This window comes from Urocampus carinirostris, chromosome 3, assembly GCF_059441175.1.
Source record: "Urocampus carinirostris isolate Australia breed hairy pipefish chromosome 3, RoL_Ucar_1.0, whole genome shotgun sequence".
NCBI classification, from domain to species: domain Eukaryota; kingdom Metazoa; phylum Chordata; class Actinopteri; order Syngnathiformes; family Syngnathidae; genus Urocampus; species Urocampus carinirostris.
Window position 1 is genome coordinate 59,136,527 of NC_142351.1, and position 23,729 is coordinate 59,160,255.

The following is a 23,729-nucleotide window of genomic DNA, read 5'->3' on the forward strand; positions in this document are numbered from 1 at the left end:
CGCACAAAAAACTGAAAACTGTTGCAAAAAACTACCTCACACGTATGTAAATGGTACTCACGTACATGCTGTCTGCACTATGCTTGTTCACTGCTCAAACAGACACCGCACAAAAACCAAAAAAAACAAAAAAAAAAAAACTGAAAACTCATGCCAACACTACCTCATACGAATATAATGTTACTCATGTCTTGTTCTTGCACATGCCGACTGCACTACGTTTAATGCTCAAATTGCACAATGTCTGACCATTTCCTGTTTCTGCACTATGATGTCTATGTTTGCACCAATGCATATGCTGACTATTTTTGCACTATGATGACTTTGCACCAAATGCAATATTGCACAACCGTTACGATACCAACGTTATCACGACAACCCTGTATGTAACATCCCACATGCCGACATTTCTTGTGTAAATACCATGTAAATTATAACTATAGCCTTATCCCCCTTGTCTTATAACATTATCTTCTCTGTTCCTTTATCTTCTTGCTCATACCTCACTATGAATGTGTAAAACTGGAGTGTCATGCCCAATTTCGTTGTCACAATATGTTAGCCCATTTGTAGCAATGACAATAAAGGTATATTCTATTCTATTCTATTCTATTCTATACATGTCTGGAAGCAGCACAAGCAGGGTAGAAGCAATGAAAGGAAGCTGACAGACAATTTGGAATCGCTGTATTTATCACTTGTAGGCACTGCACAAAAACAGATACATTTTAGGCCAGCAGAGAAGGCCTTGCAGGCCCTCACGGCCAACCATTACTAGTTTTGCATGTTCCCTGTTGATCAAACAAACAAATTTGTACTTGTGGGTCAGATATTAAAAGGCTGCAAATGATGCTGTGCTAGATGTAGTGTTTATCCCCAATTTTTTTTTTTACATTATCCAGAAGTCACACAGTCTGTCATATAGGTAGCCATCATCCTGTACACCCGTGTTATGCTTTAGACTCAGTACATTGTCAGCATCTATGAATATTTTCTTCTTTAGTCACTGATCATGCACTGTTCAGTTTGCCAAATACAAAAACAGAAGTACTATATGGCATCCTTATCACAGACCACAATAACAAATTATCAAAACAATACAATACAAGTTTTCTTTGTGTAAAATGTATTTCTTGTTTGCGTCTTAAAAAATATTTGAATGATCAAAATACGCAAAGGCTACGTACCTACTTACATTCGAAATCTGTTCCATTTTTTGTGTGGGTGTGTGTTTGTTGTGTCGTCAGTGGCTTCTTCGTGTTTCAAAACATTGTTTCCAGTATGGCGTACATCGAGTGTCACTGCCAGAAACCTACTAAAATGGAAACTATTTTTGCCTTTAGTAGTCCCTTTAAACTGTATTACTTATAGTGGTGCAGTTTTGTCCATAACTGTTTTTGATATAACAGCTAACACTGCAATAATGTCAATATTGTGTCACAGGTCTATGCGGTGGGAGTGCTTCGGGAAAAACTACCGTCGCCAGAAAAATCATCGAAGCTCTTGACGTTCCTTGGGTTGTCCTCCTCTCAATGGACTCCTTTTACAAGGTATGTGAGAGCACGGTACCCACCCGAGGCGACATGTAAACGTGAACTAACCTGTTTTTAGATTTTGAAAAACTGTTTTTAAATATGTCTGGTCAGACTGGTTAGTCCCCCTGAAGGAATCATTTTGCCCAGCTATTTGGTGTGGGAATAGATTAATATGGTTTTCAGTTCGAGAATGCGGTGTTCTGAGGGGAATGATTTAATTTTATTGCCTAGAAATGTCTCTGAAGGCAAAATTGAGATAAGAGGGGGGAGGCTCCTGCTCCCCTGTTTACCCTGCTTCTTTGGTTATGTAATCCGGTCACTATGACCACGAGCGCTGGAGCTCAGCACAAATGCCAGTTATCACAATGCTGTGTCCGGGGAACGATACCCTTTCCTGCAATGCACTTTGTGTTGAATTGCACATTTTTTAGAGTTAGATCACAAGTTTTGTCCTAAAATCATTCTCTCAAACACTTTTTAACTCAGACTTTTGAGTGCAGAGGTCAGCATGGCATGTGATGGTACTCTAAATTTAGTTTCACTCACTATGAACAGGAGTCTGTGTGCAAGTGTCCCTTACATTCAAATTAACAACTTGGCATTTGCAAACAATGCGCTGTTTAGTGTTGATGTTGAACAGCCGGATGAAAATGATTGGGAACCACTGACTATTTTGAAGATTTTCCTTCTTAAATCTTTGGTTGTTCTGTTTAGTAATTTCACTTAGATATTTGAGAACTGAAATAAAGTTTACACTACCAATACATTTGAAATAAAATGTCTTTGTTTTCCAACTATCCTTTGTGAGGTAAAGTTCAGATTTTGAATATGTCTTAGGACAAGGGGTAGGCGCTTAAAAGTTTTGGTTTGAGCCTACTCCATTCGGGCAAATTTTTAAGTACTGTATTATTGTATTGTGTAGCTTTTTGCGTGCAAATTGTTTATAGTTTTGTTAGTGTGTTGTGCCTAAATATAAACACACAAAAACACAACAGATTTACAGAAAGTGTGCCATAAATACTTAAACTAAAGTAGGCAGGTGCATACATTTTGGCTAGGTTAACATGGTAGGGAAATCAGATTTTTTGTATCCGATCTGTTAAAGTCTGTCTGAACGGCGTAAATCGCCTTTTTTCACACCAGACCCAGGCCACTTTTCTATGTGGTCCTAAATCCGATACATATCCGATCTTTTGGAATATGACTGCTGGTTCAATGAACAATCAAGACTCATTTATGCGACCTGCACGTCATTCATTGGCAGCAAATGGTACTATTTTGCCCTCTACATAAGCAGAAAAATAAACTACAAGGGCGGAGGAAAACACGTTAAATCACATATTAATGAAAGATTAACAAATGCTTATTTTAAACTCACTGAACAGCCAACTTCGTATCGCAGATTCACAACATGTCTCTCAAGTTCATTCTTAAATCAATAATATCCTCTAGTGGTAGGTAACAATATTTATGATCAAATTCCACCACACAGACAATATTCAAAGTGGGAAAGCTAGGTTTTTGATGTAATTAATGTTTGGGGGGACAACGCGCTGCTGGTAACATCCATGAGTACTTCCGTAAACATGAGGTCATTGCGTTTGACATCACTTGTCCATGTATAACAACTGTGGGGCTTTCACCCAGGAAAATCCAGTTACATTTCGCATTCAGTTGGTAATGTAAACAATCTCACAAAAACATTGGATTCCACCCAAAAAAATTGCATTTGAGCATTAAGCTCTGCAGTGTGAAAGTAGCTTTTGGGCTCTCCTGCTTTTTTTATTTATTTATTTGAATACCTTTAGCACTAGTCTGACCCTGACCAACACACGAAGGTGAAGCCAATCATGAAAAAGGGTATTTAAGGTGGCCAAATGCAAGCTGTTCTCCTTTTTATATCTTTTCTAAAGTGTGGCAACATGGGATCCTCAAAACATTTCCCTTCTCAAATACCACTGTGTTCATTTGCTATGATATATTGAACTGGAATCTGATTTGAGCAACCAATGATTTATAAACGAAAATCTCGAAATTCATTAGGAGTGCCTAAACTTTTTCATGCGACTGTATTTCTGAATTGTTTTTGTGAATGTGCTTTTAGGTTCTTTCTTCAGAACAACAGGAACAGGCTGCCAGTAACGACTATAATTTTGACCACCCGGACGCCTTCGACTTTGACTTGCTGACGCACACACTGCGAAAGCTCAAGCAAGGAAAGAGTGTAAAAATCCCCGTGTATGACTTTACAACTCACGGCAGACAGAAGGAGTGGGTAAGAATAAACGCACCAGAAAGTTATTCTGCTGTATTTACTGGTGTTTATTTTTTTTCTGTATGTGACTGGTGTCCTTTTTCTTTCGTATCGGCATGGAAATCTCTTACCTTTTGGTGAAATTAGCCTTTTTTAAGTCAAAAAGTGTGACCTTCGTGTTGATCCAAAGAGATGTTTTGAGGTGTTATCGTAGAATTTTGCACAATGAGTCAGGCGTTTGAGGCCTTGCGTTTGAATTAAAATCATTTTATTTTGAGCGGACTGGAATACAGTTTTTATCCGTGGGTAAGGTGCATTTTTATCCCCCCAAAAAACTCATGGTAGTATATTAATGTATTTGTCCAATGATTGATGTCACAAAGCATTGGTTGGAACGGGAACGGAACACGGGTCGTGGCGATCAGAGCGTCGAATCCTGACCCCTAGACCACCAGTGACTATAGAATACATCAAAAAGGAATTCACTTTTATCTCAACACAGTATTTTTATCCACAGTACCAGAGACGAATGCTAGAGAATGAAGAAAACAGAGAGTTGTCATAAAAGATAGGAAATAAACGGAAAAAGGTCATGACGAAGGAAACAAATCATGGTTGCACATATTCAACGTTTGTCACTTACATTGCTTATACACATATAAATACTAATATTTCCTCCACACCCTAGTTACCTTTTTAATCCCTGACCCATTTTCACGCCTCTTAGTAAATTGTGAGTTGTTTATTATATCACTCATAATAAAGTACAAAAATGATGACAAATTTGACATGCGTTTCCACCACAGAAAACAGTGTATGGAGCCAGTGTTATAATCTTTGAGGGAATTATGGCCTTTGTGGATAAGGAGCTCTTGAAGGTAGGGTGATGAAGATGATTTGAACAAAAATCTGTTTTTATTTGTGGCCTTTTTTACTTCGTGACATCTGTATCTTGCAAAAGAAAACTTATTGAGTAATTCATTTCTATAAGAATGTAAAAAAAATATATATGTACATAATTTTTTTCCAACGTTTTCCCTAAAAGTTGCTGGACATGAAGATTTTTGTCGACACTGACTCGGACATTCGTCTGGTGCGGCGATTGAGAAGGGACATAACCGATCGTGGCCGGGACATCGAAGGCGTCATCAAGCAGTACAATAAGTTTGTCAAGCCAGCCTTTGAGCAGTACATCGAACCCACCATGCGCCTGGCTGATATTGTAGTGCCTCGTGGTACGTTTACACCCCAAAACTTGCATGTTGCATGACGTAGAGTGACCAGAAAGGCGTCGTCGTTGATATCATGCTCTTTCCGGACATTTTCAACATCTTACCTAGTGTTTACTATTCTGTGTACAGTAATGCTAATTGTAATTCACCCTGTTCAATCCTGGAAGGGGGATTACCACATGTGAGGTCCTTTCTCAAGGTTTCTCTTTTCTCCTCACACTGAGGTTTTTGAGTTTTTCCTTGCCCGCATGCTGGTTTGCTAGTTTAAGATCAGGTAATTGTGTAATTTTGTAACTGTAATCCTGTGCAGTCCTTTGAGACATTTTTGTGATTAAGGGCTATATAAATAAATTTGACTTGACTTGACTTAGGAGTGATGGCTGTCAAAAACACAATTTTAAGTTAGTTTTGTTCTGCTAATATTGACACTTTTTTTATCACTCCTAAAGGTGGCGGGAATATGGTAGCCATTGATTTGATTGTGCAGCACGTCCACAGTCAGCTGGAGGAGGTGAGACCGTTTTCGAGTTCCTCATAAAGAATGTACTTGCAGGAAACATTTCATGTTTGATAACTAGAAGTACATAGGTTCAGACTTGGGCCTTCATACTCCATTCTCAGGTTCAGTTGGTAAGAGGCTGACAACTTCTTCCTTAGGAAAATAATTAGAGAAACTATATGCAGCATGCTTTTAAATCTCCGAAACAAAAAATAAAATAAAAGCCTGCCAGTTTCCACACACAAGTCAATCTAAATCATGAGTCGTGAATTCAAGTAAAAAATATTTCTCATTCGAGCATATAGTCTGCATAATGTACAATGTTTGCTTTACTCTTCAACTCCATCTAGTGGTTGTAAGATATGCTGCATTTTAAAGGACTCTGAAAATTGCCCTTTTTCTTTTTTTAAATGCCTGACCAAAGCTATTTATGGGTCAAATGGTTTTGTGCATGTAAAAATCGTCTATATTATTTAGTGATAGAGAAACCATACAACCATGTTGGGAGTGTTTTATGGCGCTGTTAACAGATTCAACTTAAAAATAACAGTGTTTTGTATAGTTCTTGCTTCCACTTCAATCACCTAATGATGTTGTTAATATAGCTGCTCTGTCAACTTATACGATATCCAACTAAAATATGCCCAAAAAACTTCCCTAAAAACTGAACGGCTAACACGTGTGCTGTTTCTTAAATTAATTCCCAACAGGGAAAGGACATTGTGAGTTTTCAGAAATTACATCATCAGTTAAGAAATATATTTTCTATTTACTTAAGTAAATTAATCAATGTTAAAATGTGTCATAATCCCTCCATGGTTAGATATGTTTTTAAATCTAACGTAATTGCAAAAGATCATCTGTGAAACATCTCATTTATTTGAACCCAATGAAATGAAATGAAATGATCTGCATTTATATAGCGCTTTTCAAGTCAATGACTTCCCAAAGCGCTTTACATTGTGCTTCACATTTCCCAATAGCGGCCGTGATCTGTGCAGCCATGTAAGGCGCTAACCTGCTTATTGGGGGTAGTAGGGGTTCAGTGCCTTACCTAAGGACTCTTCGGCATGTAACACGGGCAAGCCAGGATTCGAACTGGGATTTCTTAATCCTAAAACGATCGCTCTACCTCCTGAGCTACTGCCGCCCCCAATGTATTTATTTATGTGTGAAGTCGGCTAAAACACTATGAACATGGAAACAAGCTCCTCACAGAATATTAAAATCGCACATGTAACTGAACCATTATAAAAAAATAATTCACAACTTAGTAGCTTTAAAAATCTATATCAAGACATGTTTGTTAGCTTTCCTACTTTATGATGAGGTTTTCATGTTGGATCCAGCTGTACTCATGTTGCACTTTGCAAAACCGACATGTAGAGGAATTCTCCTTACTGATTTTTATAAATGCACATTACGCTTCTGTAGTCCCTTTCTACCCACATGGGCACTTGTACACTCACGATGAATTGCTCTCCCGCTCTTTTCCCACCACACTGTCATCCTGCCACCTCCCACGGCTCACAGCGCGAGCTCAGCGTCAGGTAGAGTGGCTTTTAATCTTGTCTATCATTCAATTTCTCAACATCTGCCCCTTTTCCTGACTGCTGCTTCGTTCTCTTACTGCAAGAAAAATTGAGAATAAGAGTGAGGGAGAGGGAAGCGGCCAACTTACATCTGTCTGCTGGTTGCTATGTGACATCACCATGTACCAAAATTTGGACCAGATGATTTGGAATTTATTCCTTGGCAAAGCTGGGGGTGTATTCTTTGTGCAAATAATTGCTTTTATTGGTCAAATTCTTATAAAAAGGATACGTTACCCTTAAAATTATGAGTGGATCCTAGTAAATATGAAAGCTAATCCTGAAAAATCATGTTCCAAAAGATTTGAGATGTGATAAGAGTATCAAAGAAGGCTTTTTGAAAGCAGGGTTCCCGCGGAGTCTTAAAAGCAATGGAATTCAATAATCTGAAAAATAAGGCCTTAATTTGTATTAAATGTCTTAAATTCCATTTTCAAAAGTCTTAAGCCTGTGGACACAAATATTTAGTCATTTTAATCAATTGTCCACATCTAGGGAGTACAAAGTTTGTTTTTTTCCAAGCATGAGTTATTGTGATACTACACTCAAAATTGGTCATGTGTTAATTTTTCCACTGGACCAAAATGTCATTTTCCATGCATCATGATAAAAATGTTTTATGAATGTAGCTGAATAGTTGTTTGCAATTAGTAGTTATCTGCCACTTTTGACTGATGATCCATGAAGTACTGCAAACATTCTTATTATATGTTTTTTCCAAGTCTAAAACTTTAAAGAGTGCTAAGTTATTATGGATGGACAGTTTTCAACTTAACCAAAATGTGATTTAAAAAACAAAAAAATGCTTCAAATTTCCTCTAATTCATATGGTGTTTTTGCAATGTGGATCCCAATGCCAAAGTGGCTGAGGTGAATGTGGAGCAGCCAGCATTTCATGTTGGTTTTCCCTCTTTGACAACTCACTCACTCTCTTGCTACCGTCGCAAATTTACACTCGATCACCTTTTTTAAATTTTACTTCTCCTCTCAAAGGTAGCGAGAATCACAGGGGGAAAAAAAACACAAAAAAACTACAGTGGCAGATTTTGGACCGTCCGCTGAGACTTTTCAGTGACCTTGCTGCTTAGTGCTCAGTTTTTTCCATTCAGTGTCAAGCCGCATAATGTGACAGTCCCTCAAAGGAAGTAAAAATATCAACTTTCACCTCTTTGGAATTTGAAGCATTGATGCAATGTGCTCATAGGAACACACATCTGCACAAAGTATATGCAGTTGTGCGTGAACACAGCCTAGCTCGCCATGCTAAATATGCAGTCTTCTTGTGATGAGATCTCCGTTTCATCCAGTCATTCACCTTGATGCTGTGCCCTTTCATTTCTCTCCCCCTTGTCGGTTGTCCTCTGTCTGCGTGTCCACTTGATTGTCGTCCTTTTGCCGAAAATTGCCCGCAGAGGAAACTCCGCTGGGATATGTGAGCAGATTTGCTATGATTTCTTTTTTTGCCTTTGCATCTTGCCTAATAGCGTAGTTCAGTGACAGGGTTGGCTCGGTAGCTGTTTGGAGCGTCATCTAAACCACCTCGACTGCATCACTACGCATAATAACGTGTGTTCAGTTAGTCATTTAGGGGATTACCCTCGTTTAACAGCTACCATACTGAATCCCGTGTGGTTGCTCTATGTGCAATCTTGGAAGATTATTACAAGTCATTGAGACCAAAAGGTATGAAACAAAAAGCCTCCAGTTTTTAAGAAATATTGTTTTGATTAAACCCAGAATGAATTCTGTTACCATGGTCTCTCTTCTGTTGTAATTTTCTACCAAATGACGCTAACAAGGACACTGTGTGCTGTGCTGTGCTATATGTTTTTGCTTTTAAAAATCATCCTAAAGCTGTTTGTATCCTTTGTCATTTTATGCGCTTTGCATTCTCACTTCTCTACTTACAAGGTTGTGAGTGTGATGGACTTGTGAAAATTCACACTGGAGTTTTCTGAAGTGCGCTATTTATTTGCTCCCCGTTTTCTCCTCGCCATTTTTTTTGCCACGGCAACAGGGCAGCCCTGGCTTCAGCGCACCAAGCTCAACCGCTTCCCCAGACGCTCAGCGTTCTAGAGAGTACACCCCAGGTCAAGGGAATGCACACCATCATCAGGTAGAATCCGAGATGCAGATGAAAGTGGTAGCCCCTTGTCATGTGTACGCTTTGTTTTCCGTGTCACCTCCTTCAGAAACAAGGAAACTAGCCGGGATGAGTTCATCTTTTACTCCAAAAGGCTGATGCGGCTGTTGATTGAGCGAGCGCTGTCCTTCCTGCCCTCACAGGTTCTTCATGACAAGATGCTCAATTAAGAATCAAAAAGTTCTTTAAATTTAAATTTTATTCACGCAAGACATTTGCTCAGTAGATGCCAACAATTTAGAGTAATTTTGATACGATTTGTATGGATCCACATCACATTTTGTTGCTTGTAGAACGCATGCTTTTGGTTTTTACCTTGCATACCACATTTTTACTTTGAGGAAGATGTCCTGCAATATTTCTAAATTCCATTAAAGTATTTGACCCTTCATACTATGCACTGCTAATTAATTAAAAGCCTTTGTCAATTAAATGTACCTTAACCAGGTAATACCTCATTTGTTTACACTTGAATTTAAGAAGTGAATTGAATTGTCTTTATTGTCATTGATAATAACATTGTGAACATATTTTGCAACGAGAATAGACATGGCACTCAATGATTAACACATTATAGAGATGTAAAGGTGCAGTGTGTATTATTTGACCACCACTGTTGGTCATGTTACCTAAAAAAGGTAATTAGTCATAAATACTCACTACTTTTTCCATAAAGTAACTGAGTAACTGGATTACTCTGTAGTAAAAGTAACTCGTTACAAGGGAAAGTAACTATTTCTGTTACTTTAAAAAGAAGTTGTTTGTTTGTCAAAAAAATTGAAATTTTCTGAGTAGTATTCGAGTCAGTTAAATAGAGCACTACAGACAGGTAGTTAGTTGTGTTATAGAACTATATTTATTGCATTTCAACAGCAACACTTTAAGCTAAACAAAAATAAACATTAAACAATAAAATACAATAACAATGAGCAGTAAGATATTATAACGTGAGAATAAAAATTTAAATCTAACTCGAATGGTCCATTGTTAAGCTGAGAATTCCGACCCTTGAGAGAACTGGCGTTTTCTGCTGACCTCACTAAAAAGAACCAGCTCTTTCGGCTACCCAATGGCTTTTTGTGTTTTTGTTGTTCAATCCCAAGATTACCATTTATTATATATCATTATGAATCACTTGAAAAGGGGATTATGAAGCAAATTAACAAACATGAACAATGAAAAACACAGAAAACATTAATTAAGATATGTATAAACCAAAATATTTCATTAAAAACAATGCAACCTTTTTTATACTCAACAAATTTTAAGTCAACAGCACAAAATACCAGAAATAAAAAAGCATTTTGACCAACCACAAGAGAAAAATACCATCTAGAAGGGAACTGGCATTTGATTGTTGGGTAGCCCGCTCCCACTTCCAGTAGATGGCTCATAAAGCCATTTCGTCCGCGAACCACACGAGTCGGTTGCTGCATTCACAGTTTCGCCTTTTCTCTTGTAGTAAATACTGTATTCGTAATCGCTATCTAAATATATTATAGTCTATTTTGGATGGTTGCCTGATCCCAAAAGACGTGACGTAAAGAACTCTGTAGAGGGCGTCAGGTGTTCATGGGCACGCCGCCTTTGGCGTTCTGTAGCCAAAGTAACGCACCGCTTTTGACAGTCAGTAACGGTAACGGCGGATAAAGTAATGAGTTAGATTATACCGTTACTGAATATCGCCAACACTGTTGATCACTAGATGTCGCTGTAAATAGTGCAACTAAAGACAAGTGCTAAAAACCATAAGGAGAATTAAAATTACAGAGACTCAAAGTGACCAAACTGCACCATTCTTTCTCACTTCTTTTTTTGCCCAGCCTTGAAGAGGCTTTTTGGTACCCACAGCAGCAAGGTGATGGACAATTATGCGGGCTGCCGGAAAAAATGTGATTAGATGAAGATCTCATCTCATCTCATTAGCTGCACCGCTTATCCTCAGTAGGGTCGCGGGGGTGCTAGAGCCCATCCCAGCAATCATCGGGCAGTGGGCAGGGGCCACCCCGAACGGGTTGCCAGCCAATCGCAGGGCACACAGGGACAGACAACTCGCTCGCTCATTCACACCTAGGGACAATTTGGACCAGCCAATCCACCTGAAATGCATGTCTTTGGAATGTGGGAGGAAACCGGAGTGCCCGGAGGAAACCCACGCAAGCACGGGGAGAACACAGATGAAGATCGTGATATGTAAAATAAATGATAATATCTCAACCTACAAGTGTTTTTTTAAATGCATGTTTGTATGATAAGTGTATTTTGCTTAATATTTCAATCAATATTGTGTTTTTGATGACGTTTTTTACAACTAGGGGGCGCTAAATACTGCTCATTGTCTCTTAAAAAGAGAAGAATGAAATAAAAGAATGTCCGGATAAATAGTCACAGGGGTAGTGCTTGAAGACTGGCCTAAGTTGTAATAATAGTACAATGAAAAAAGTGCATCATGACAAAAATGAAACGTAATGCTATAACATTTAGCAGCAACAGAAATGTCCCCAAAAGTTGCAAGATAGATTTTTTTCAACTATTTTGCACGCTTGTTTATTGTTGTGATGGCCCTGGGGAAAAAAACCTCTGACCCTTTTAGTCTTTGTTTTAAGGGACCCATAGCTTCTACTGCGGGTGGAGGTGTACCAGTTAGTGTTGCTGTAGATTGTGACTCACTACTGTTGAGGTTCTCTTGAGCAATAACGCTTTTATTTTCACAGCGTCACGTTGTCCAGACACCCCAGGGAGAGGACTATGAAGGCAGAGCTTTCCATGGAAAGAGGGTAACGTTCATTTTAAGTTGAATACCTTTTGACAGTGTTTTCTCCTTTCCTAAATGTGTTTATTTATCTATTTGTTTCAACGCAGATTACTGGCGTTTCAATTCTTCGGGCTGGGGAGACCATGGAGCCTGCTCTAAGAGCTGTTTGCAAAGATGTTCGCATCGGCAAAATTCTTATCCAGACCAACCAGGATACTGGAGAACCTGAGGTCCAGGTTTAGAACGATAGCATACAGACAGCCATCAAACTTGTCCACATTATGGCTGCATCATCTCATACTTTATTTCTTGCACAGCTTCATTATCTGCGTCTCCCTAAAGACATAAGTGAAGATCATGTTATCCTGATGGACTGCACTGTTTCCACCGGTGCCGCAGCCTTGATGGCCGTTCGAGTGCTGCTGGTGCGTATGGTTTTAGCGATTTAAATTCCACAGGTTTTGCGGACACCAGACAAGTTTGTTGTATCCATGATGCACCAAATAGCATGAAAGATTTTAGACTTTTATCATAGATTTTCTTTGCACTTTGTGCTCTATACTTTTTTTTGACAAACTTGCCTATTTCTTTTGAAAGCTGTTTTGCTAATTGGCCTTTGATTGTCACGGGTTTACACTGATTAATTTAGGAACAATGCAAGTAGTGTCAAGGAAGTAAATTCCGGACTACAAGCCCCTACTTTTTGCTACATTTTAAACACTGCGGCTTTATCATGGCTGCACCGAGGAAATCGACAAACTGCTTTTTTCCGTCGGCATTAACGGCCGTTTGCTGTAGTTTCCGTTAATTCTCGAAAAAAGATAATAAGCAAATGCAATTTTATAAATCACTGTGGAAACAACCGATGACAACAGCCTAAAAACATGTGAGTATTATAATCCGGCATTATTCTCCACAGTGTGGTTGTCCTGTCAATATTGTCTAAAAATATACAGCTCACATTCTTTCGGGCAGCCCTCATTCATGTTCTCCTTCGGTGAAGAAGTAATTATGTGTTGTCTTTGTAATCCCCCTTTTGAATGGTCAAATGATCTAGAAAATACGTGATACAACTCTGAGCCTAAAGGAGATCAGAGGCGTGTTCAGGAGAGTGATCAGACATGTAGTCTCTTGATAATCGCTTGCCGCGCACTGCTGAACGTTTTGTAATCGCTCACTTTGATTGCCTTACTGATCCAAAATGGCCGACGACAGTACAATGGATTTCGTTCTACAGCTTGCTTTGAGCGAGTTGGCTGATATGAGCGACAGTTCGCATATTGACACAGTCAAGGTTATCCTAAACGCAGTGGAAGGGTCATACCTGTCTTGCATTGTTCACAAACATTACCAGGCAATGTAAGACGATATATTACATCGCCAACAGCACTCGTCAGGGTGAGATCCTCCATCTTCTGCACTGTCGACGCCATGTTGGAAATCAAAGTAAGCGGTCTTTCTCCCGTGATTACTCGGGCGAGCGCTCAATAATCACTGGCCGTTCAGAAGCTAGCGATAGCTCGCGATAGCAATCACTCACTCTCCTGAACACGCCTCAGGTGTTGGTGTTCTGTAACCAAAAGTGTCGATGCTGAACTCCCCATGCGGTACGCACATGGTTTGCGCCGGGCTTAAAATGTAAGAGATAGATGAATTAGTTCATTTTTATTGCTGTTAGAGCCTACGGCTTCAAATCCAGTGAAGCTTGTACTAAGACAAAATTTAATTCCGTTCATGTGTTTTGAGCATTCGGCTTTGCCATTTCTGGTGTCAAAAGCTACATTTAGCCCTTTTTTTAATGTACGATAACCATAGGTATGTTTTTGTTTGTACGTTATATAACATGAATTGAAATCCTTTGTAAGTCCCTTTGCATATTTCCCTTCGTGCTCTTTCTTTCAATTGGGAAAGATAATCATACAAACCTTTTTTTTTATATGATGATGCTATAGTGTGTAATTAAATAAAAGTGCAATTATATTATTTGTATTATTGTAGTTTCTTTAAGTAATACGAAAGAGGCTGTGATATTGAAATGTGTCACTGCTTATATTTACTTTAAGTCCTGATTTTTATAACAGTTGTTCTTTTTTTAGCCACAAGAAGCCTTGAGAGTTATATCAATGCCAGCCAAAACCATATCCAAAATCCTTGAAAAAGTAGATCCCTCCCAACTTCATATTGAACTCAGGACCAAAGAAACTGCACTTTCTTCCCATTCTTCTTAGCAGACTCTCTTCACCTTGCATAACCCACACCCAACTCCAATAGTGTAAAATGTATGCAATGCCTGCGCTATTTAATGAAATTACTGGGATACATTTACAGTTTATCTTCTGAATATTTTTAATAATTATTAATGGATTAGAAATAACATGAAGGGTAAACAAATGGCTTAAGTCTGCTTTTTTTTAGATTCTTGACGACTTTTATATCATAATATCTATCTCGATATGAATAATACAAATAATTATGGAAGCAAAATAAGACAAAATCAATGATTTCAATTTTTTCCTTGCAAGGGTTTAAAACTATTGGACACAAATCAGAAAGTAGTCAACTAAATTTGTAGGGAGTTTTTTCCCTGTTAATTCTCCATCTCCCTACGAAGAATGGTTTGGCCCTTCTTGATCATTGATATGCACCGATGTATTTGCAGAGTTCGTTCGAGTGCTTGGAATCAAATGCTTGAATTTCAATGTTGTGTTTTCTAGGACTGAAATTACTTGAATTTGGGTGAAGGCACCCAGAAAATCCCATTACTAATGTAGTTTCTTTTCTTTGTGATGTGCTAGTCCCAACATTCAGGATTTTTACCGGTGCTTAAAATCCTTGAAAAAGCTTATATTTTGATGTTGTGTTTTCAAAAATTGAAAAGTACTATTTTGTGGCTGCTGTGCTTCTAAATACTTGAAAATGTTGCCCTGTTTCTACAGCCTTTTGAGACTTCTTGTGATTATGGGCTATACAAATAAGCGTTACTTGACTTGACGATGCATATTAATGTGCTTTAAAAGGTGACATAATTTATTACTTTGCCTTCATTCTGAGCGTTTAAAATACAATTTCATTTCAGGGTTTATTCATAACAGAGAAACATAACATGTTTTAATAAATTCATATAATCTCTGCTATTCTAAAAAGAGTTGTTTCTATTTTTTTTCTTGGAATGAATGGTATGTGCAGAAATGCAAAAAAATATCTTTAAAAATGTCTAAAATAAGAGAAAGGCCTACATTATCTTTTTCCCTCATGTAACGCCTGAGGTATAGGATTCGAGACTGTATTGGTAGATACAAAAAAATCAAATCAAATATATCTTTCCTCCTTTGACCTTTCTCCCCAATTTCTTAACCAAATGCAGCCCACATTTTACAAAGTTAGCCCACCAGCAAAACCATGTCCCCTGAGAATGAGATGAGGGACTTGTGTAGCAAATCCTAATTTATTCAGGTGTTTGTTAAGTAGCCATGTGTTACTGGACGTTTCTTTTTCAGGACCACGATGTGCCAGAGGAAAAAATCCTCCTGGTATCTCTGCTTATGGCTGAAATGGGAGTACATTCGGTGGCCTATGCCTTCCCGCAGGTCAAGATCATCACCACGGCCGTGGACAAGAAGGTCAACGATCTCTTCCACATCATACCTGGCATCGGTGAGCACCGTGCAACCTTTTGGCTAAGTACTTTGATTACTATAGATTCCGGAGTACAGGCCGCAGTTGATTAAAAGTTGCATGGTCAAATTTAACACAGTGTGTAATATTTATTGCAGTGTTTTTCAACCATTGTGCTGAGAAATGCCGTGGGAAATTATCCAATATGTGTGCCTGTGCGGTCTTGCGCCAGGCTTTGTAATCATGTAGTAATTTTCGATACCATAAGCGGCAGCAGCTGGTAGCTAATTTCCTTGTGCGAATTAGGTCTTTCTCCACAGCTTTCTTCCACTTTCATCGATTTTTGCCAGGATATCAGCTCTCTGTTCATTCAAACAGGCCCAGGTTTCTCACTCAGTGAGTATAAATATGAAAGATTATAAAATACTTTATTCTTTGTTTATTTGATTCCTATTTATGACGTTACAATATACCGTTATTCTTCAATGTTGAAAAACACTTATGTTTTAACACAGTTTTACCTCTACTTGAGAATTTAATTCATTCTGGGAGTAGATTTGTTACCTTAAACATTTGTAAGTTGAATCACCTTTAAAATGTATATGCGTTAATCTGTTTCAAGCCTGGCAAAAGTATGATATATTTTTTACATTTTTTAATAAATCATACAAGAGCGTCAGAACATGAAACAAATACATATTAAAATTAGATTGACGCAAGATGGTAGTGTGCCCGCTTTGAGACTGGGAGGTCGCTGGTTCGCGCCTCGGCCGAGACATACCTAATTGGTATAATGGCGGCGCCCTCTGTTGGCTGCGGCTGCATCGACTCGCTACAACGGGTCAGGTGTATCGACATTTCGTTCTGTGTACATTGTTACAAAGATTGACAATACAAAGGAAATTATTATTATTATTATTAGTAAACATAAAATGAGAGGCACATAATGTAAAAAACAAAGAATAAATGAAACAATAAAAATATTGATTTACCTTTTTGCCTTGTGTTTCTTGAAAAACTGATCGAATGACCTCTGCTTTTGCTGGCTTTTGACAATCTGTCAGAATTGCACAGGCAGAGGTCACCATATTGAGCGATAGACTGACCTTTCACATTTTTTATGGGTGATTCGTTGCCACAAATTACGAGACTTCATTGAATTTTGCCTAAAAGTCTTGAATTTGGGCTGATTGAGTAATGGCTGCAACCTCTTCCTTGTCGTTGTGAAGTTGAAGCCTGTACAATCACAACATTACACATGCTGTGCCAATTAAAAAGTGATAGAGGAGACCAAGTATTGCTACTTCTACGTAAAAAAAAAAATTCGGAAATGCTTAGAATCTTTTTAACAAGTAATGTTGGTTGATTGAATATTTTAGTGAGACAGAAGGTGACTAAATATTGAGTATATTTTTCCTATCATGCTGAAAACGGTAACCTCATCTAAGGCCAGGATTCTGGCACCTTTTTGACTCAAAGAACCATAAGTGCAATTTGGTTGTAGTTGATTTTTGAAAGCTGCACCATATATTTCAAGACAAAATTCAACAAAACCACTTAACCTGCTTAACAGACAAAAGGTAAATCTAGGCCCTTTTTATTTCACTATGTGACGTTTGATGATTTGATAAAATCTTTGAAAAAATTATTTCAGAGCCTGTGTCCTATTATCAACACATATACCACTAAAAAAACATTTTCACTGTCATTTTGGCCGTAAGTAATGGTTTAAAAAACAAGGTCCAAGCATAGTTCTTATGTAATAATGTCACAAATACTGCAAAATAAAGATCCGCCCTCCCCTATCGCTCATCCAATCAAATTGCTCTGGGAGCTTGGCTGTTAGTTTATGGTGTTTGCAGTTTGTTCTTTGGGTTTTCATCAAAGAGTTTCTCAACAGTTAACAGATTGTTTTGTGAGGTTCCATGTAAAGGATTCTTTAGCGATGTACAGCCAAAATGGGGTCTGTTGGTGTACCACAGTGAACGTAAACTGTAGTTGAAACTTTGGTGTATATATATATTACGAACTGAACACGTGACTTTCTGTGTAGCTTTGGCTCTGCTTACACCAAAATCGGAAAATCACAGAGAATGTCACTATGGCCCTTGTAATATCTCTGAGCATTATCTTGCTCATGAGCCATACATTACAGACACCTGTATTAGGCTGTTATCAGTCAGATAACTGTCAGCCTTATAATTATCACCCTTCCTTAGTTAGTTGTCCCAATATACCGTAAAATTCGGACTGTAAGGTGCACCTAAATATAAGCCGCACCCAGTACCTTTTTTCAAGGAAAAATCCTGTTGTGCATACATAAGCTGCATGTACCCACATTGAAACATGAGCTATTTTTACAAAGTAAGATGCTACACAGAGTTTTAATGATATACGGTATCTTAGCCCCTTAACGTGTCCGTACGATTTCACCAGTAACTGGAATATGTCATGCTACATATCCTTGGAAAGCTCAAACTTTTGGGATTCAATAAGTAATAACCATTTCAAACTACTCATCACGATCAGTCTGAAACAAGATACCCAAAAATTAAAGCCGGCGTTACTCACCATTACGTTCCTTGGCCGTCTTCAACTTCTTTGAATGTCCGCGAAAATAGCTTTGTTACATCAAGGACAATCCATAGAATACAACAGTGTAAAATATTTATTCCAAAACACACAATAATGCCGTCAGATGAATATTAATCCGTCTCAAACATTTGTGAGTCGTTGGACGTTGCTTCTTGTAATCCGTTCGTTTCGCCACATTATTTCAATTTACAAACAAACAGACTCGAAAATATACTCCCAATATGGTCGTCGGCCCTCCCCTTCGATTGACACCTTTTCCATGATGAGCGTTTATCCATGGTAATTTTATTCATGCACTAATTTACATTAAACTTGCGTCTTCCTCGACACATATATTCCACGTGTCTCACTCTTACCTTTACTGCTCGGGCGCCCCTGGAGGCCCTTTTGAGAAAATGCCTACATTTGCCGCATCATTGCATAAGTTGCAGGGTTAAAAGCTTGGGGAAAAAGCAGCGGCTTATAGTCTGAATTCTATGGTATGATTTTTTTTTTTTTTGTACTAGCAATTTTTGGTCTCTTCTCTCTATCACCAGTTCATATGTGCATGGGATTGGAGAACCTAAGATCAGTTGCATGGCTGGCTCGTCTTGTGCTGTTGTTTTGTACAGGTTTCTAAAATTTAGTTAGTACAGAACATTGACTATGAAATTGTTTTTGTTGAACAGATGTGTATACCGTATTTTCCGCACTATAAGGCGCACCTAAAAGTCTTATTTTTTTTCAAAAGCTGACCATGCGCCTTATAATACAGTGCGTCTTATTTATGGATTAACATTAAATCACAAGGTCTCGCAACTTACGCAACAGCCGCCGACTCGATTTCCCCCCGAACGTGGAGTAGTCCGCGGTGTATGCTGGGATTTATATACCGGCGTTTCATTGGCTAACCAATGTGTCAATCATCATTTTAATCGATCACTATTGGCTAAAGTTATTTGGAGCCTCGGATAGGCTAGAGGGCCGAAACAAACCCTGCAATTGGCCGAAAAAGATGTGTCAATCATCCGTTAAATCGATCACTATTGGCTGAAGTTATTCGGAGCCTCGGATTGGCTAGAGCGCCAAAACAAACCCTGCAATTGGCCGAAAAAGATGTATCAATCATCCGTTGAATCGATCGCTATTGGCTGAAGTTATTCAGAGCCTCGGATTGGCTAGAGGGCCAAAACAGACCCTGCAAGCTTGCTAAAGTACACCATAAAGAAACATGTTTTTTTAGTCTGTATTTGCAAATAATTTTCTCTCCTGGAATTACTTCACTTACGGTTGTAGAAGACCATGATTGCGTATCATTATTGAACGTGAGAACTTAGGTGAGCTATGCGGCTTTATATTTTCTCGGTATCTTGTTTTAGAACGATCTTGATGTTGCTGTGATGAGTTGAGTGAATTAAACTCAATTCCAAGTGTTCATTGTCATATGCACAGTAAAGTTGCGAGCGAAAAAGAAAATAGAATCTAAGAAATGTTTGGCATTTCTTGAATTCCAAGACTTGAACCTTCCGAATGATGGAACAATGCATTTAAGTGACATCGTGCGGACACCGCATCCGCACGTGTCTACGACACGTATTTGCTTCTTTGCCACCTTTGGGAATGTTAAGGGCGTAATCAGTTGGGCTGAATCATCTGACTGTTTTGTCGACGTTCCCATTGTAGCGCCTTATAATCCGGTGCGCCTTATCTATGGAAGATATAGGACCAAAAACTATTTTTTGGGGGTGCGCCCTATAACCCGGTGCGCCCTATAGTGCGGAAAATACGGTATATTAATTCAAATTTAATATATATTGACTGTAGTGCTAGTTTATTAAAATTGACAGCAGTGAACACAGTCCACAAACAAGTCCAAAGCCCCCGCGACAATCCGCCACAACCCAAAAAAAAAAAAAAAAAAAAAAAAGAATCCACATCGTATTGTAAGCTCCAGCGTTTAAAATGACGGAAAAAGTAGCAGACTGTAGTCCGGAATTTATGGTCGGAAAGATCTCCCCTCCTTTTGCTTTAATTGGACAATTTTCAGTATTCGGGTGCCTGAAATCCGTGAAAATGCTTGAATTTGAATGTTTTGTTTTTGAAGATTAAAAAGTGGTTGAATTTTAGGTAAAGTGCATTTAAATGCTTGAAATCGTTGCCACCTTTCTCATCAAGTCTGCTTGAAAATTAGTGATCGCTTCACTTTGCCATTGCATTTCTTACTTTGTGATTAACGGCAACTGGCCTTGGTTTAAATGGCATTGTCTTGTGAAGCGACATCGAGCCCAAGAAGACATGTGCATGCTATACCTAAACTGGCAATATGAAATGTGTATTAGTGCATTGGTTATGTATCCATTATGGTTATTTATCATGTGCTATACAAGTGGTCAATTTTAATGGGAAGAAATTGCTGAAACAAAAAATGTAAGCTACATATTACTGTCCTTTTTAATCAGATTTGTTTAAAAAAAATATTTACACACATGTTATTCAGATCCACAAGCATATTTATTATTATTATTATTATTATTTGTGATTTACTTAAGATCTAATAATCGTGTCTTGCACACGCTAGATTAAAATGGAAATCATACATATATTTGTGGATTTTCAAAATACACAAGGAGTCGCACCAGATTTCTTTTTTTAATGGTACTGGCTTTGAATTTCCTTCAAAAGGGCTTACATGTTGACATAAGAAAGGGGTACGGACCCTCAATTTTCTTTTTTTTTTCTTTTTTAGGGAATTTTGGCGATCGATATTTTGGTACGGATGCACCTCCTGACTGGAGTGACGATGAGACCGATGAGCCCAGTTACTGATTGAAAACGGGTCACCAGTGGTGAACTTGCCCATGAGGTGGCCAGCCAAAGACTGCTTCCTTGCCCCTGTGGGGCGCCAAGCAAAACTAATCATAGAGTCGCCATGTGAAAGCGTTTAAATTATTGATATTAGTCATGGAGTTGTGATGTACTGTAAAGATATTTTTTGTACAGAATGTTGGTTCGTGTAGAACACTTGCAATGTCGCCTTAGATGCCTGGTACTGTGGAGGACACATTGAATGTGAATTTGTTTATGGCAGTAAGAATTGCCTTCATCAGCCACTTGCACTTAAATTAGTTTGAAAACTCAACATTCATATGCACTTTCAAAGCAACCGTTTAGTTAAAAAATGCGTAGGGGTTATTTTACTTTCTCTGTCGGGCGTTAGAGACCTACACAACACCACTGAGAGTTTGCGTGCTGCAAGACTACTGCATATATCAAGTCTTATTTATTTATAAAAGCTTTTTATTCACTAAAGATTGTCAAAGGGCTTCACCTACCCACAGATGGCAGATAGTGACAACATATTATACAACTCTAGACCATTTTCTTTCAAGGCAAAGTTGCCGTACATTTTGTGTAGCTGCACTTTCACTCGACTTCACTTCAGAATCGAAAATAATCAACTGCTGTGAAGCTATTGCATTAAATCTAGACTTTAAATCATTTGTCTTTCAATGCATCAATCCATCCATTTTACGCACCGCTTATCATCACTAGCATCGCTGGGGTGCTTTAGCCCATCATGGCCTTTTTCAGGAAGTGGTTAGGTTGCCAGCCAGTCGCGGGGCACACATATTAAACCCTGGACCTCCACATGGTGGGGCTGTGCACTAACCATCCCATTGCTGTGCTGCCCCTCTTTAATGCAGTTTTATTAAATTTTGAAAAGAAGAATGGGACTTCATTACTTACCCAATGCATTCACTTCAAGGTTTCAGGCTAGAAAAACGTCGTCACACTCCCTTTGTTGTCTTTCATACCTTTACACTGTTGGGTTTCACAACTTGCACTGCATTTTTTTTAAAGTGTTCAATAAAAGTGCAATTATATTAATTGTATTATTGTCGTTTCTTTAAGTAATACGAAAGAGGCTGTGATATTGAAATGTGTCACTGCTTATATTTACTTTAAGTCCTGATTATTATTTCAGTTGTTCTTTTTTTAGCCACAAGAAGCCTTGAGAATTATATCAATGCCAGCCAAAACCATGTCCAAAATCCTTGAAAAAGTAGATCCCTCCCAACTTCATATTCAACTCAGGACCAAAGAAACTGCACTTTCTTCCCATTCTTCTTAGCAGACTCTCTTTACCTTGCATAACCCACACCCAACTCCAATAGTTTCATTCGTCCTCACAGGCCGCACTCAATCCATACAACTCAAGTCCTTCTCCTCCGGCCCCTCTCCTTTTACCACAGGTGTGCCCCAGGACAGGGCCCTGGGGGGCCCTCCTCTTTGTAGCCTACATCCTCGTCCTAGGCCATATCCTCCGTAAATTCAACATTTCTTTCCACTGCTTCGTGGATGACACCCAACTCTACTTTTCCTGCAAGCCCAATGCCACACTCCCACCATTCTACCTCACCTTTCACTCATCTGGATTGAAATTATGGTTAACCATCAACTTCTTAAAACTAAATCACAACAAAACTGAACTACTTCTCATTGGCACCAAACCCACCCTCCCTAAAGTTCACACCTTCTCTCTCACAGTTCCTCAGTTTTCTCTCCCCTCAGGCCAAGAGTCTGGGTATCATCCTCGACAGTACACTCTCCTTGAACTCTCGTATAAATACCATCACCTGGTCTGCTTACTTTCACCTGTGATCCATCACCCGTCTTCGCCCCTCCATCACCCCCCACACCACCGCCATTCTTGTCCATAGCATTGACACCTAACGCCTCAAATACTGCAATTCCCTCCCCCCACGGTCAACCTCATAAGTCCCTCCATAAACTTCAGCTGGTCCATAACTGCGGCCCGCATCATCACTAAAAACCCCTCTCGCCATCAAATCGCCCCTGTCCTTCAGAAGCTCCACTGGGTCCTAATCAACTAAAGAATTGCCTACAAAATCCTTCTTTACACCTACACGACAATCCATAACCATCTCCGGAGACCACAATGTCCATCTTCAAATCAGGACTCGAAACCCACCTCTTCAGACTTTATTTATCTATCTATCTACCTTGGTCATATCCCTCAAGAGGGGTGACCAACAGCAAGACAAACACATACAATAACAAAGGAAATAAAAGGGAAGAAAAAAAACACACACAAACATTTTTGGACCATGGCCAACCCAATTGCCCAAACACCCAAAAAAGTTAGGCACCTCGGCACCTAAGTTGGTCATGCTTTCGTCCCTCCAGATGAAATGGGACACCAGAAAGCGGCCATGTCACTCGGGATGCTGGAGCCCATCCCAGCTGTCTTCGGGCATTGGTTGCCAGCCAGTCGCAGGGCACATGGAGACAGACAACTCACTTGCTCATTCAACCCTAAGGACAATTTGGACCGGCCAATTAACCTGACATGCATGATTTTGGAAAGTGGGAGGAAACCAGAGTGCCCGGAGGAAACCCACACAAGCACGGGGAGAACATGCAAACTCCAGACAGGAATGTTCGATCTCAGAACTGTGCCGCACATGCGCTAACCACTGCTCTGCCATGCTGCCGGTGGAAAACTCAT

General features: G+C 39.0%; 1 protein-coding gene across 6 annotated transcripts in view; it reads left to right on the forward strand.

Annotated features, from left to right (window-relative positions):
• The window catches only part of uckl1b (uridine-cytidine kinase 1-like 1b), a 39,114-nt gene extending 17,027 nt beyond the window's left edge, over positions 1 to 22,087 (forward strand). For 2 of the 6 annotated variants that reach the window (XM_088332747.1, XM_088332744.1), the window contains exons 3-15: positions 1,444 to 1,550; positions 3,640 to 3,810; positions 4,596 to 4,667; positions 4,835 to 5,024; positions 5,471 to 5,532; positions 8,525 to 8,544; positions 9,130 to 9,228; positions 9,305 to 9,398; positions 11,970 to 12,032; positions 12,118 to 12,246; positions 12,328 to 12,435; positions 15,508 to 15,664; positions 20,946 to 22,087. In XM_088332747.1, the coding sequence (XP_088188873.1) occupies positions 1,444 to 1,550; positions 3,640 to 3,810; positions 4,596 to 4,667; positions 4,835 to 5,024; positions 5,471 to 5,532; positions 8,525 to 8,544; positions 9,130 to 9,228; positions 9,305 to 9,398; positions 11,970 to 12,032; positions 12,118 to 12,246; positions 12,328 to 12,435; positions 15,508 to 15,664; positions 20,946 to 21,025 (1,352 nt within the window). In that variant the 3' untranslated portion in view covers positions 21,026 to 22,087. Of the gene's footprint in view, positions 1 to 1,443; positions 1,551 to 3,639; positions 3,811 to 4,595; positions 4,668 to 4,834; positions 5,025 to 5,470; positions 5,533 to 7,053; positions 7,071 to 8,524; positions 8,545 to 9,129; positions 9,229 to 9,304; positions 9,399 to 11,969; positions 12,033 to 12,117; positions 12,247 to 12,327; positions 12,436 to 15,507; positions 15,665 to 20,945 lie in introns of all 6 variants that reach the window. The other 4 variants (XM_088332748.1, XM_088332746.1, XM_088332749.1 and 1 more) reach the window with 4 other exon arrangements.
• Positions 22,088 to 23,729: the final 1,642 nt, after the last annotated feature.